The sequence below is a fragment of the Delphinapterus leucas genome, chromosome X (genome assembly GCF_059928025.1).
Source record: "Delphinapterus leucas isolate spDelLeu-1000000601 "Yukka" chromosome X, BTC_Dleu_Yukka2, whole genome shotgun sequence".
In the NCBI taxonomy this organism is placed as follows: domain Eukaryota; kingdom Metazoa; phylum Chordata; class Mammalia; order Artiodactyla; family Monodontidae; genus Delphinapterus; species Delphinapterus leucas.
Window position 1 is genome coordinate 803,007 of NC_143150.1, and position 14,770 is coordinate 817,776.

General features: G+C 40.4%; 2 protein-coding genes across 3 annotated transcripts in view; one reads left to right on the top strand and one right to left on the bottom strand.

Moving 5' to 3' along the window:
- Window positions 1-8,908, bottom strand: part of FUNDC2 (FUN14 domain containing 2) — a 25,464-nt gene extending 16,556 nt beyond the window's left edge. For both annotated transcript variants that reach the window (XR_016391260.1, XM_022566287.2), the window contains exons 1-2: window positions 8,761-8,908; window positions 4,560-4,710 (exon numbers count right to left, since the gene is read on the bottom strand). Coding sequence is in view for 1 of the 2 variants with exons in the window: in XM_022566287.2 (XP_022421995.1) it covers window positions 4,560-4,710; window positions 8,761-8,893 (284 nt within the window). In the remaining variant the exon portion in view is untranslated. The remainder of the gene's footprint in view (window positions 1-4,559; window positions 4,711-8,760) is intronic.
- Window positions 8,909-10,652: 1,744 nt separating this feature from the next.
- F8 (coagulation factor VIII) overlaps window positions 10,653-14,770 on the top strand; it is a 122,386-nt gene continuing 118,268 nt past the window's right edge. The window contains exon 1 of the mRNA XM_089903927.1: window positions 10,653-11,672. Within this exon, the coding sequence (XP_089760053.1) occupies window positions 11,527-11,672 (146 nt within the window). The 5' untranslated portion in view covers window positions 10,653-11,526. The remainder of the gene's footprint in view (window positions 11,673-14,770) is intronic.

The following is a 14,770-nucleotide window of genomic DNA, read 5'->3' on the forward strand; positions in this document are numbered from 1 at the left end:
GTACCTACACCCCCTGCATTGGAAGGCGGAGTCTTAACCACTGGACCACCAGGGAAGTCCCGGAAGTATACTATTGTAAGAGCATTACACTCTACATGAAGTGGTATATCTATTGATGATAGACTGTGGTAAGTAAAAGATACATCCTATAAACCCTAAAGCAACCATTAAAATTACACAATTAAGAGACACAGGTAATAAACCAAGAAGGGGCATAAACAGAATTATGAAAAATATGTGATTCAAGCAACAAAAGAACAAAAAAGAACGAATAAACTGGACTTCATAAAAATTAAAAACTTTTGTCCATCAAAGGACATTATCAAGAAAGTGGAAAGACAACTTAAAGAATAGAAGAAAATATCTGCAATCATGTCTGGTAAGAATCTAATATCAAAAACATATAAAAAATTCTTACAACTCAAGAACAGAAAGACAAACAACTCAATTTCTCCAAAGCAGATGTACAGATGGCCAACAAACACATGAAAAGATGCTCAACATCGTTAGTCACCACTTCACACCCATGTGATGCCCACTAAGGTGGCTATATTAAAATGGTTTTTTTTAATGAAAATAATAAGTGTTGGCAAGATGTAGCCATAACAAGGAAAGAAGCCCTGACACACACTGCAACATGAATGAACATCAAAAACACGATGCTCAGGGGGCTTCCCTGGCGGTCCAGTGGTTAAGACACCCTGCTTCCACTGCAGGGGGCACAGGTTCAATCCCAGGTCGGGGAACTAAGTTCCTGCATGCCACTCGGTGCGGTCCCAAAAAAACAGAACAAAACAAAACAAAACATGATACTCAGTGAAAGAAGCCAGACATACAAGGTCACATATTGTATGATTCTATTTATATAAAATATTCAGAATAGGTAAATCCATAGAAACAGAAAGCAGACAGATGGTTGCCAGGGGCTGGGGAGAGGGGAGAATGGGGAGTAACTGCTCAGCAGGGATGGGGTTTTATTTTGGAGTGATGAAAATGTTTTGAACCTAGAGAGAGGCAGTGGTTACACAAAGGTGTGAATGTACTAAATGCCACTTTCATGTTACGTAAATTTCACCTTAATTTAAATATATATATATATATATATACACATACACAGTATACCTATTTTTATTACACACACGTATATTTGATCCAAAAGAAAATAAAGAACAGAACACCAAGATGGTAAATTTAAACCCGATGATAACAAAAATAAACTTAAAGGTAAATAGTCTAAGCACCCTAATTAAAATGAAAAGATTGTAAAATTGGATTAAAAAAAGGAAGACCCACCTATATGCTGCCTATAAGAAACCCATTTTAAAGAACTGTTTTTAAAAAAATATTTATGTATGTACGTATGTATTTATCTTGGCTGCGCCAGGTCTTAGTTGCAGCACTGGGAATCTTCGTTGCAGCATGTTTAGTTGCAGCATGTGGGATCTTTAGTTGTGGCATGCAGACTTCTTAGTTGCAGCATGTGGGCTCTTAGTTGCAGCATGCGGTGCGAACTTCTTAGCTGTGACATGCATGCAGGATCTAGCTCCCCGATCAGGGATCAAACCCGGGCCCCCTGCATTGGGAACGCAGAGTCTTACCCACCGGACCACCAGGGAAGTCCCAAGAAACCCATTTTAAACATACAGACTCCACTTTCCTGAACTTTGCCCCATGTGCCTCTTCCTTTGGCTGATTTTGTTTTTAATATTTATTTATTTATGGTTGTGTTGGGTCTCAGCTGCAGCCCTTGGGATCTTTCATTGCGGCCCTTGGGATCTTTCATTGCAGCACGCGGGCTTCTCTCTAGTAGTTGCGGTGCACGGGCTTAGTTGCTCCACGACATGTGGGATCTTCCCAGACCAGGGCTCAAACCCGTGTCCCCTGCATTGGAAGGCAGATTCTTAACCACTGTGCCACCAGGGAAGCCCTTGGCTGATTTTAATCTGTATCCTTTTGCTGTAAAAATCGTGACCATGAGTATACCAGCTCTCAGTGAGTTCTGTGGATTCTCCTAGGGAATTATCAAACATGAGGGTAGTCTTAGGGACCCCCAAACTCTGCAAACTAGTAAGTGACTTTGGCAAGATTGCAGTATACAGGATCAATATACAAAAATCAATTGCATTTCTATAATATAAGCAATGCACAATGAGAAAGTGAAATTTTAAAAGTAATAGCATTTACAATAACATCAAAAATATGAAATATTTAGCGATAAATCTGATATAAGATGTGAAAGACCTACCTACAAAGCATTGTTGAGAGAAATTAAAAGAAATCGAAACAGGGAATTCCCTGGCAGTCCAGTGGTTAGGACTCAGAGCTTTCACTGTTGAGGGTGTGGGTTCAATCCCTAGTCGGGGAACTAAGATCCTGTAAGCTGCACAGCACAGTCAAATGGAGAGATAAACCATGTTTATGGATCAATGCAATCCCAGTCAAAATCTCACCAGGCTTTTTGTAGATATCGGCAGCAAGCTGATTCTAAAATTCATATGAAAATGCTAAGTACCTAGAACAGTCAAATCAACTCTGAAAAGCAACAGAGTTGTAAGATTTACACTACCTGATTCATGACTTATTATAAAGTTACAGTAATCAAAACAGTGTGATATTAGCACCAAGACAGACAAATCAGTTTAACAAAGAAGACATATAGTCAATTGATTTTCACCATAAGTACAAAGGCAATTCAGTGTAGAGGAGTATAGTCTTTCAACATATCATGTGGGCACAATCAGATATCCATATGCAAAAAAAAAGACCTTGGATTCCTACCTTACAACATATACAATAAGTAAATCAAAATGGATCATGGAACTAAATGAAAAATCTGAACCTATATATCATATAGAAGAAAACATAGAAGAAAATCTTGGTGACCCTGGATTAGGCAAATATTGTCAGATATGACTCCAAAAGCTAGAGCTATAAAACAGAGTTGATAAATTGTATGTCAAGATTAAGAACTTCTGTTCTTTGAAAGACATTGTCAAGATAATAAGCTACAGAGTAGATTATATTTGCAAATCACATATCTAAGACTTGTATCCAGAATACATAAAGAACTCTCACAACTCAGCAGTGAGAGAAAACCAACTCCCCAATAAAAATATGCAGAAAATATCTAAACAGATACCTCACCAAAGACATATGGATAGCAAAAAATAAGCTCATGAAAAGATACTCAACATCATTATTCATCAGGAAAATGTAAATTAAAACCACAATGAGGGCTTCCCTGGTGGCGCAGTGGTTGAGAGTCCACCTGCCGTTGCAGGGGACACAGGTTCGTGCCCCGGTCCGGGAGGGTCCCACATGCAGCGGAGCGGCTGGGCCCGTGAGCCGTGGCCGCTGGGCCTGCGCATCTAGAGCCTGTGCTCCACGGCGGGAGAGGCCACAGCAGTGAGAAGCCCGCGTACCACAATAAAAAAACAAAAACAAACAAAAAAAAATACAATGAGATATCACTTCACAGCCACTAGGATGGTTGTAATCAAAAAGACATTATGCCAGAAACAGACTGAAAGATATATAAAACAAACTAGTGTTTACCAGTGGGCAGAGGGAAGTGGGGAGGGGCAAGATAGGGGTAGGGGATTAAGAACTATAAACTACTATGTATAAAATAGATAAGCAACAAGGATATGTTGTATAGCACAGGGAAGTATAGCCATTATCTTATAATAACTTTTAATGGAGTATAATCTGCAAAAATACTGAATCACTACACTGCAATCTGAAACTAATATAACACTGTAAATCAATTATACTTCAAAAAAAAAGACATTATGCCAAGTGTTAGTGAGGAGGTAGAGAAACTGGAACCCTCATACACTGCTAGGGGAGATGTAAGATGTAAGACAATACTTTAGAAAACTGCTTGGCAGGTTCTTAAAAAGTTAAGACATTCACCTACTATGACTCAGCCTAACTCTTTCTAGATATTTACCCAAAAGAAATGAAAGCATATGTTCATACAAAGACTTGTACACAAATGTTAACAGCATTTTAGCCCAAAAGTGCAAACAAACCAATATTCATCAAAGGGGAATGGATAAACAAACTAGTTCATCCATACAGTGGAATGAACTAGTGATACATACAACAGCACAGATGAACCTCGAAATTAGTGTGCTCAGTGAAAGAAGCCAAACAAAAAAGAATACATACTGTATAATTCCATTTATATATAATTCTAGAAGATGCAAAGTGATCTATAGTGATAGAAAGCACTTACTATGTGGCCCTGGTCAAGTAAACCTTTCTAAGCCTTAGTTTCTATTAAATGAGGATAGATAATAACAATAACAATTTCAGAGCTGTGAGAAGGAAATGAGATACCTATATAAATATCTAAAGTAGTACCTGACATGTAGTAAATACTCACTATGTGTAACCATTAAATAGCACTTTAACATTATGTTTAGATGTATACTATTTATTAAATGATCAATTTCACAAGTCAATGTATTTTCATTGGTTAAAAGAGATGGTTCCTATAACCCCAACACTGAGTCATGCAAAAAAAGATACTGGACATTTTTTACATCACTTACCATCCAGTGACACCTCCAATTAACAGCTGGGTTGCCACGCTATACTTTTCAGCTGAAGGCCCAGATTCCTGCCCAAACAGCTTGCGCCACCATGGCTGCTTTTTAGCAAGTTCTGCAAGATCCAGTGACTCAAATTTTCCCTCAAAGTTTCCTACAAGAATTAAGATACTGAATAAGAAAAGTTACTTTTACAATAAATCACTAACATTCCTAACCTAGATTAAGAGATTTTTAAGGAAACAGAGACAGTTGTAATAAGGACATCTAAATATTAATCTATTTTAAAGAGTAAACTGACTCTGCAATTCTGTCCAGCAACTTTTGAAAATCAGACTAAAATCAACAAATATCTCAGAGGAAAAAAACCTATACAATTTAGAACCAGTACTCTAGTTTTTCCCCTGAAATTTAAAAACAGCCAAAAGGACCTAGGAAAAACTGGTAGTAATACTTAATAATGCATCCTAAATGAAATGGGTTTTCTTCATTTGCCTCTCCTTTTCAGGAGTAACTCAATACTATTCAATAGCCCACAAATTCACAAATTCTCAGTACTATGTGTATCTCCAGTGATAATAAAGATAGGAGGTAACCCTGAGAAAACCATAATTCAAAAAGAGACATGTACCACAATGTTCACTGCAGCACTATTTACAATAGCCAGGACATGGAAGCAACCTAAGTGTCCATCAACAGATGAAGGGATAAAGAAGATGTGGCACATATACACAATGGAATATTACTCAGCCATAAAAAGAAACGAAATTGAGTTATTTGTACTGAGGTGGATGGACCTAGCGTCTGTCACACAGAGTGAAGTAAGTCAGAAAGAGAAAAACAAATACCGTATGCTAACACATACATATATGGAGTCTAAAAATATGGTACTGATGAACCTAGTAGCAGGGCAGGATAGAGAAGAAAAAAAATGTCATGAAGAACCTAGGGATAAGACAGGAATAAAGACACAGACCTACTAGAGAATGGACTTGAGGACACGGGAAGGGGGAAGGGTAAGCTGGGATAAGTGAGAGAGTGGCATGGACATATATACACTACCAAGTGTAAAACAGATAGCTAGTGGGAAGCAGCCGCATAGCACAGGGAGATCAGCTCAGTGCTTTGTGACCACCTAGAGGGGTGGGATGGGGAGGGTGGGAGGGAGGGGGACGCAAGAGGAAAGAGATATGGGAACATATGTATATGTATAACTGATTCACTTTGTTATAAAGCAGAAACTAACACACCATTGTAAAGCAATTATACTCCAATAAAGACATTAAGAAAAAGAGGTAACATTTAATTGAGCTGTTACTATTTACCAGGCAATGTGCTAAGGAATAAACATGTATATATAATTAAATCCACAGAACAAAGTAGGTACAGAACAAGGTACTATTTATTAACTCCATTTTGTAATTAAGAAGTAGAGGCTCAGAGGGTGATTTATTTGCCCAAAAAGGGAAAGAGTTAACAAAATGTCTAATCCCTCTCTCTGTGGGAAAATAAATTTAGTGAAAGAGGCAAAAGAACTCTACACTGTAAATGACGAAACACTGCAGAGTTGCAATCTCAATCAAAAAGTAAGTTTTTATCTAGAAATTGAGAAGCTGGCTCTAAGATTTATATGGAAGTACAAAGGACCTAGAGTAGTATTCCAGTTACTATGGCTGTACAACAAATTACCCCAAAACTTCATTCACAGAGCAAAACAATCACTTTTATACTCCCAGACTCTATGGATCAGGAATTCAGACAGGATACAGCTCATCTCTGTTCCATATGTCTGTGGCTTCAGCTGGAAGAATTACAGGCAGGCGTCTGGAATCATCTACTACATTCACACATACAGGCTGCCTTGCTCTGGGTTAGTTTGGGCTTCCTTACAGCATGGTGGCTAGGGTCAAGGCTGCCTGTCCCAAGAAAGGGAGTAAGAGAGTAAGGAAACTCAAGGGCTCAGCAGAAGCTATATTACCATTTAAGACCTAGCCTCCAAAGCCATGCAGTGTTACTTCCACTGTATTCTGTTGCAGCAGTCACAAACTTCCACTCAGATTCGAGAGGGAATATAGACCCCAGTACTCAGCAGGAGGAGTGTCAAAGTCACGCAGAAAAAAACAGCATGTGGAATGGGGAGATATTGCTGCAATCACTTAGGAAAATACAGTGTGCCACCAGTGGCCAGAACAATTGTGGGGAAAAAAGCAACAAAGTTCAAAGAATTTCAAGACTTCTTATAAAACTACAGTAACACACAGGTAACTAATTTCAAGACTTATAAAAGTACCCTATTTGACACAGTGTAGAACTGACCTAAGCATATAAAAATATATCAGTGGAAGAGAATATAGAGTCTAGAAGTAGATCTACACATACAGTCATTTGATTTTCACATGGCACCAAAGTTATTCAATAGGGAAAGAAAGTCCTTTCAACAAATTGTGTTAGAACTATTAGGTATGTGTATTAAACAAACAAAAAAACCCTCAATCCCTACTTTACACAATCACAAAATATAATTGAAGAATTAATTCAAGATGGACCATAGATACCAATTTAGCAAAGCCAAAATATGGATGTTTAAGGAACTGGGCCTTCTATGGCCTCACAAGTAGTTAAATGAAAATTTTTGTTCTAACGTAACCACAAAACATTACTGCTGTGTTGAAGAAGAAACTCTCTCCCTGGGTTAAAGAACATCACTGAAAACAAGAATGAGTTTTGAGTTTTGTTTTAATGTCATTTTAACAAGCTCCTTCGCTCAATAGAGGGCTCCAGCCAAAAGGGATCAAATCACAGACACTGAGTTCACCCAAAGTCACTCAGTCATTCAACACACACTGCTAAGCACTATACCGACCAGTCAGCAGCCTTGCTTGTGAGCCCAGGAAAGCAATGATTACAGTATTATGTGATCATCAATATGATAAAGGTTGAAATTCCTAATGTCAAACTCAAAGTTTCTCCCACCAATTTCCTAGGTGCAAATATCTGAGCAAACTATACATTTTAACTAAATAAGGGCAGTCTGCTCTGCAGGAAAATAATTCCATTGTGCATTCCAACACCTTTGAGTCACCTCAATTCAGGTGTGCTGGTAAACGGTTTGGTTTGTTTTAGATTTTTTTTTTTAATCTGGACCATTTTCAAAGTTTTTATTGAATTTGTTACAATATTGCTTCTGTTTTATGCTTTGGCTTTTTGGCTAGGAGGTACGTGGGACCTTAGTTCCCCCATCAGGGATGGAACCTGCACCCCCTGCACTGGAAGGTGAAGGCGTAACCACTGGACCGCCAGTGAAGTCCCCAGGTAAACGTTTCACAAGCGCGCTGGGGAGGGGGGAGGGCTGACTAGTAATGTATACCAACATCCAGGGTGTGACGTCACTGAAGTGTGACAGCGCTGAATGCGGAGCTGGCAAGAGACGCGGCTTATCACGCTACGTTAGTTCCACCACACAGACACAACAGATGTCCATAACCTCAAGAGTACTGATAATAACTAAACATGGCAAACAATAAGGAAGTAATGAATTTTGGGTATTTTCACCCTGTTTTTAACATAATTTATGTAATCTTAAATTTATATAATTGAGTTTTTGATAATGGTTCTGTGAGCCAGTACTGAACTGAACATAGCCTGAAGCATTCAAAGAAGCAGGATAAGAAGCACAACTGAAAGACGTGGTCCACTGTGTATTTTATTACAGGCTTTTTTTTTCACGGACTCTCCCCTTCACTACGCGGACTAAATAGGCGATTTCCAAGAACCATACCACGTGTACTCTTTCAAAACCATCAATAGCACAAGTAGAGGCGGCCTGCACGCGGAAAGACGCCGGCCCGGTGTTTGAAAAGTCACTCCAAAGGGACAAAGAAGCTGCCTTACTCTCAAGGTGCCAGAGTGCTTCCGGGAACAGGGACAAAATGTCTCCAGGCCGAGGCTGTCGGGGGCGGGGCCGGAAGGCGGAGGAGCCCGGCCGGAGACAACAGCGAGGGCAAATTCGGCTCCAGCCCGGCCACTGACCTTGGCCGGACCTCGGGAGCGGCCGGGCCACAGAGGAGCTCCGGGCGCCCGCCCCGCCCCTGCGGCGCTCGGGCCCCCCAGGGGCACTGCTGGGCCTGGGAGGCGCGGAGCCCGTCCCTTCCGGAGCCCGGGAAGTCGGCTCCTCGCGGCGCCGCCGGCGAGCGCCCGTCCTTACCTTGACTGGCTGCGGCCATTTCGGCGAGCTTGTCTCGCGATGACACCTGTAGGGGCTCAGCTCGGTGAGGCGCGGAGTGGCGCGCCACCGTCGGCGCTAGCTGGCTTCCGGCACGTGGGGTAGATGTTTCCATTCCCACGGCGGCGGCGGAAGAGGCGGGACGGGGCGGGGCACGGGGCGGCTAGTCCCCTTCCCCGGGCGCAGCCGCTTCACAAGGCGCCAAGGGCGGTGTCACAAGCCCCGCGGCGCCGACCCCCAGGCGCGTCGGAACACGCGTGCGCGGAAGGCCTCTCACGGAGGAGTTATGCCACAGAACGTAGTCTAGCTCGCAGCTGGCCTGGAAGGGGGTTCCCCGTGCGCGACCGCGGTGCGGCCTTTCGACAGTGAAGACTGCTTCACTCCTTACTTTACTAAAAATAAAGAAAGCGGGCTTGTAGTGGTTGCTCATGTTAACATTGAGCACGTATTTATCAGTGCCTGCTCTGTGTCCGACGCTGTGCTACTGGAAGAAGACATTTAAGAAACATTGCAGTCCCAGTGACCAAGACGGGTTCAGAAAGGAAAGCCCTCGCTGCCCGCAGCGCCCGCCGAGCCCTTTAACCACGTGCCGCGGCGCACCTCCCCGCCCCAGCCCCAAGCAACAGCTTTCGCTGTTACTCCGTCTCAGTTCACGGCAACGCCACCTTTGCAAAACCCTTGCTGTTATTCTGAACACCTATTTCTCGAAGCCCACAAACCCAGTTCATCAGCAACCAGCAGAAGCGCCACTTTCACAATGAATCCAGCCCTGCTCGCCCCTCCACTGCTTCCGTCCCAGCCCAAATCACAGTCGTTTCTCGCCCTCAGTTAACAGGTCACCTGCTCCTCAGGCACGCCTTCCATGACCATCCTCATTTAAAATTGCAGCCTAGTACACCCCTCCTTCCCCTTCTACTTACTTTCCTTTTGGGCACAGTACTTACTTCACCTTCTAACATACGTAAGGTATTCCTGTCTTTCAGGTATTGCTTACCGTTTCTCAGTTGTTTCTTTTTCACTGCTCTGCACCCAGTGCCTAAGACACTGTCTGGTTAGGACAAATGGGTAGCTGTGTGCTCTTTGGCAAACCATTAACCTCTCTGCCCCTCAGATGGTTCATCTGTACTCACATTGCAGTCTTATTGTGAGGATTAAATCACATAATGTGTAAAGCTCATGACAGAATTATCACTCTGTATTGTGACTATGTATCTACCTTTTTGTCCCCGATGCTGCAGCATGACTCCCAGAAGACAGGAACTGGATTTTATTCGTCTCTGAAGCATGGACGTATAGTAAAAGGGTTAGGAGCAAGACTCCTGGAGCCAAATTAAATGGGTATGAATGCTACAATTTACAAACTGTGTGACCATGGCCAAGTTGCCTAACGTCTCTGTGCTTCAGTTTCATCACCTATACAATGAAGACAAGAATGCTTGCTGCATTAGAAAGCACTTAGAACAGTTCCTGGAATATATTACATGCCAGCTATTATCTCTGCAAACTTGTGCCTGGCAGAGAGAAGGTCTCAGCAGATGTTTACCCAAGGGGCTTCTTCCTGATTGTTTCCAAGCTGGACAATACCTTGCCAATGGCTCCCAAACACATTCCTACCCGTGCAGAAGTGGACTCTCCATGATAACACTTCTTATAGAAACCCTGATCAAGATTCTTATTAGCTCCTATACTTTGAGGCCCTTGGGAGGCTCTCATGCCTCCTAATATACATTAAACTGAGTAGGTTCTCTGCTTGAGCTCAGCATGGCTATATTTTGATGTAAGGAGATATAGCCTATACTCAGGCCAAATGTAAACAACCTTAAGAAGCATCAGGTAGCAACGATGCAAGGGAAATAGATACGTGGATGCTGGGTAGTTATGAGTGCTCTGTAAGCAAATGAAGCCAAGAGAGATATCAGTAGTGCCGGTGGGGCTAGAGAACTTACAGTGTCAAGGCGCTGGTCCAGATTTGAGCTCATTAGAAGGTGAGATTTGAACCAAGACTTGCAGGAGATGTGGGAGTGGAAACGTGTGGCTATCTGGGAAAAGGGGTTTCAGGTAGATGAAACAGCAGATGCTAAGGTCCAGGTGCAAGGGTGTGCTCGGTGTTTTAAGGAAGAGCAAGGAGGCCAGTAGCTGGAGTGAGATGAAACCTTGGAGGTGGGGGGAAGGAACATGCAGATCATGGGGAAGACTCTAGGCCATGGTCAAAATGTAGGATTATACTCTGAGTGAGGCCAGAAGCCAGTGGAGGTTTCTGGGCGAAGAAGTAACTGGATCCGCTTTATGGTTTTAAAGGTCATTCATTGGTGTCTGTGAGGGGCAAGGGCGGAAGCAGGGAGACTGTTAGAATATTACTCTTGCTGGTGCAGGTGGATTCCAGAATCTTCAACAACATCAGCCCCCTCTTTCCTTTCCTCAAAGGTTCTGAGCAAAGCAGCATTCTTGTGCCCCTGCTGCTTTCAGAGGTGAATGGGTTAAGCTTTAGCTCAGCCTCCTGTTTCCTACTCAGTTCTTCCTGTGGCTGCTTCCCACTGCCAAAAAGGAAGCAATCCTATCCGTCACTGCTGAGCGCTAATGCTGCTGTCACTCCAGCCAGTCAAGTTCCCTAAAGTCCTCTGAGAAAATCTTGGGACTTTTCACTAAATCATACAAAATTTACCTTTTTTCTCCTGGGAGCCAAATATATTTTTAGAGAAGAATTAATCTTTCGTTTCTCCAGTCGAACATTTTCTAGCAATCAGAGCCATGCAAATTGAGCTCTCCACCTGCTTCTTTCTGTGCCTTTTGCCTTTCAGCTTTGGTGCCATCAGAAGATACTACCTGGGCGCGGTGGAACTGTCCTGGGACTATATGCAAAGTGAACTGCTCAGTGAGCTGCACGTGGACACAAGGTAAAGGCCTGTTCTAGATGGGCCGGCCAGGATGGTGGGGCTGTGACTCTGGCTGTTTTGTCCATTGCTTCTCTCTGTCACATGCTGCCACACTGGAAACTAGAGAGTGGAGTAGAGTGAGGGCGAAGAGGCAAGCAGCATAGGAGACAGAACGAAACTTCCCTCAGCCTACCCCACAGCTTCCACAGGGAGAAGAGCCCTAAGACCCATCAATATTACACGCAATTTTGCTGTGAGGATAGTATTAGCCATGAGTTCAGAAACTTTTCATCTTTTCTGGGTTCTGGTGCATTTGGGGAGAGTAGTATTAAATAATCTTTCCAATATTATCTATGGTCGTTGATTTATTCCGATTTTTCTACCTCTTCTTCAGTCAATATTGGTTATATACATTTTCCTAGGAAGCAATCGGTTATCCCTAGATTTGATAATGTATTGGTATCAAGTTACATAATAGTCTTGTGATACTGTTAAACTGTTCTGTGTCTGTAGTTATATCTCCATTCTTAGTTCGTGTATGTTCTCTTTACCTCTCATAAATAATATTTCCAAGAAGTTTCTCGATTTTATTGCTTTTGTCAGGACCCATCTTTTGGTTCTATCAATTTCTGTTTTTACTTTCATCAATTCATTTCTTCTTCCTAGCTTCCTTTGGTTCATTTAGTTGATCTAACTTTTTGCTTATTGAGTTGAATGCTGAAGTCATTTGTTTTAAATTTTGTTTTGTTTTCTTTAAATGTGTATTATAAAGATTTAAACCCAATACATATATAATGGTAATGTAAATATTAAATATGGTCATGTCATACATACGTTACAATCTTTTCTGTTCTTTTTGCTTTGCTCCCCACTCTCCTTCTACTTGAGCCCCCTTCTTGATTATCCCCAATCAGGTAACCCTAGTATGGTAATATATATTCATGTACACGCATGTATGCACATATATGCAAATAAAGGTTTTCTTGGTCATTGTTTTACAAAAATGGGCTATTATACACTATTCTCACTCACTAACACCTAATAGAATTCTGTCCAAGTCAGTTGGCATAACTTCAATCTTTTTAATGGCTAAATAAAATTCCCTATTATTCCAGGTTTTGGGCCATTATATCCTATATCATTACATACTGATGCTTTTATTCCTATAGGACAGATTCTCAAGAGGGATATTGCTGGGATGAAGGGAATATTTCCTTTTTAGTTTTAATTTCCAAAAAGGCTAGAACTCTTCAAACATTTCTACCATCAACATATAGGAGTGCCCTTCTCCCTGCATTCACATCAGCAATAAGTTTTACCTTGTTTTTTAATCTTTGCCAATCTAGTAGGTATGGAGTGATATTTCGTCATTACAATAATCACATTCCTTTCATTTCTAATGAGGCTGAACATCTTTTTAAATGCTTGTTGACTACTGCATTTTGAGATTTGACTATTCACATGTTTTGCCCATTTTTCTTTGGGCTCTTTCACTTTTTTTTAGATTATGAGAACTATTTTATTCTTACAAGTATTAATAGCCTATCGCAAGGCACCGTTTATCAAACAATACATCTTTTGTCACTGATTTGAATAAAAACATTCATCATATAAAATTCTCATATATATTAGTATCTATTTCATTAAATTTATACATAAATTTTATTAATATAAATGTAAGTAATTTATTATGACATTTATCCCTATGCATTTTATAAATATGTTGCTATTGTTAATCAAATGTTTTCTCTTGTGTTCTTGATGTTAAGTACCAGAATAGAGAAAAGCTATTGGTTTGTGTATATTCATCTCAAATCTAGCTACCTTACTGAATTCTCATATAAATTCTAATAATTTTACATGGCAGTCTCTATGTGTATTGAATCATATTCAAAATAAGACAGATTCTAGCTCTTTTCCAATGTTTAATCAGTTATTTCTTTTTCTTATCTTATTGATTTTACTTGAAACAGTCTTCATATTTTGCTTTTTAGAATAACATTTGCTGTTTGTTCTTGATAAGTGGTCTTTGTTACTCCTTGCCATAAAATTTTCATTAGTAATGGCTTTTCAGCATTCTAGCATCATATGAATTTTGGCCTTTAATATGCTGAGGACAAATAGATTATGTCAGTAGACTTCCTGACATTGAATATCCTTACATTCTTGGAGTAAAATCTAATGTTCATACAATTTGATTATTGTTGGGTTCTATGTGCTAATATTTTTTTAGACACTGTGTGCCTTTATTATGTGGGATTGATCTATAGCTTTATTTTTTAATTGAAGTATAGTTGATTTATAATATTGTGTTAGTTTGAAGTGAGGAGCATAGTGATTCAGTATTTTTACATATTATATTCCATCATAGGTTTTTAGAAGATAATGGTTACAGTTCCCTGTGCTATACTGTATATCCTTGTTGCTTACCTGTGTTATATATAGTAGTTTGTGTCTGTTAATCCCATACCCTTAATTTGTCTCTCCCCTCTTCCCTCTCCCCTTTGATAACCATGTTTGTTTTCTATATCTGTGAGTCTGTTTCTGTTTTGCATATACATTCATTTGTATTATTTTTTAGATTCCACATATGAGTGAAATATATAGTATTTGTCTTTCTGTGTCTGACTTATTTCACTAAGCATAATATTCTCTAGGTCCTAAGCATAATATTCTCTAGGTCCATCCATGTTGCTACACATGGCAAGATTTCATCCTTTTATATGGCCGAGTAGTATTCCATTGTGTGTGTGTGTGTGCGTGTGCATGTGTGTGTGTGTGTGTGTGTAAAACACATCTTCTTAAGTCAATTGTCTGTTGATGGGCACTTGGGTTGTTTCCATGCCTTGGCTATTATAAATAGTGCTGCTATGAACATTGGGGTACATGTATCTTTTCAAATTACTGTTTTCATTTTTTTCTGGATATATAACTTTATTTTTTACTATTATTATTAGATTTTGGTATTAAAGTTTTATTGGCTTTATCAGATGAATTGGTGAGTGTTCTATCCTTTTCTATTGCCTAAAATAGCTCAAATAACATTAGAGTTATCTGTTGTTTTAAAGTTAGATAAGACTCACATATGAATCCATTTGGTCCAAGTGACATTTGCAATA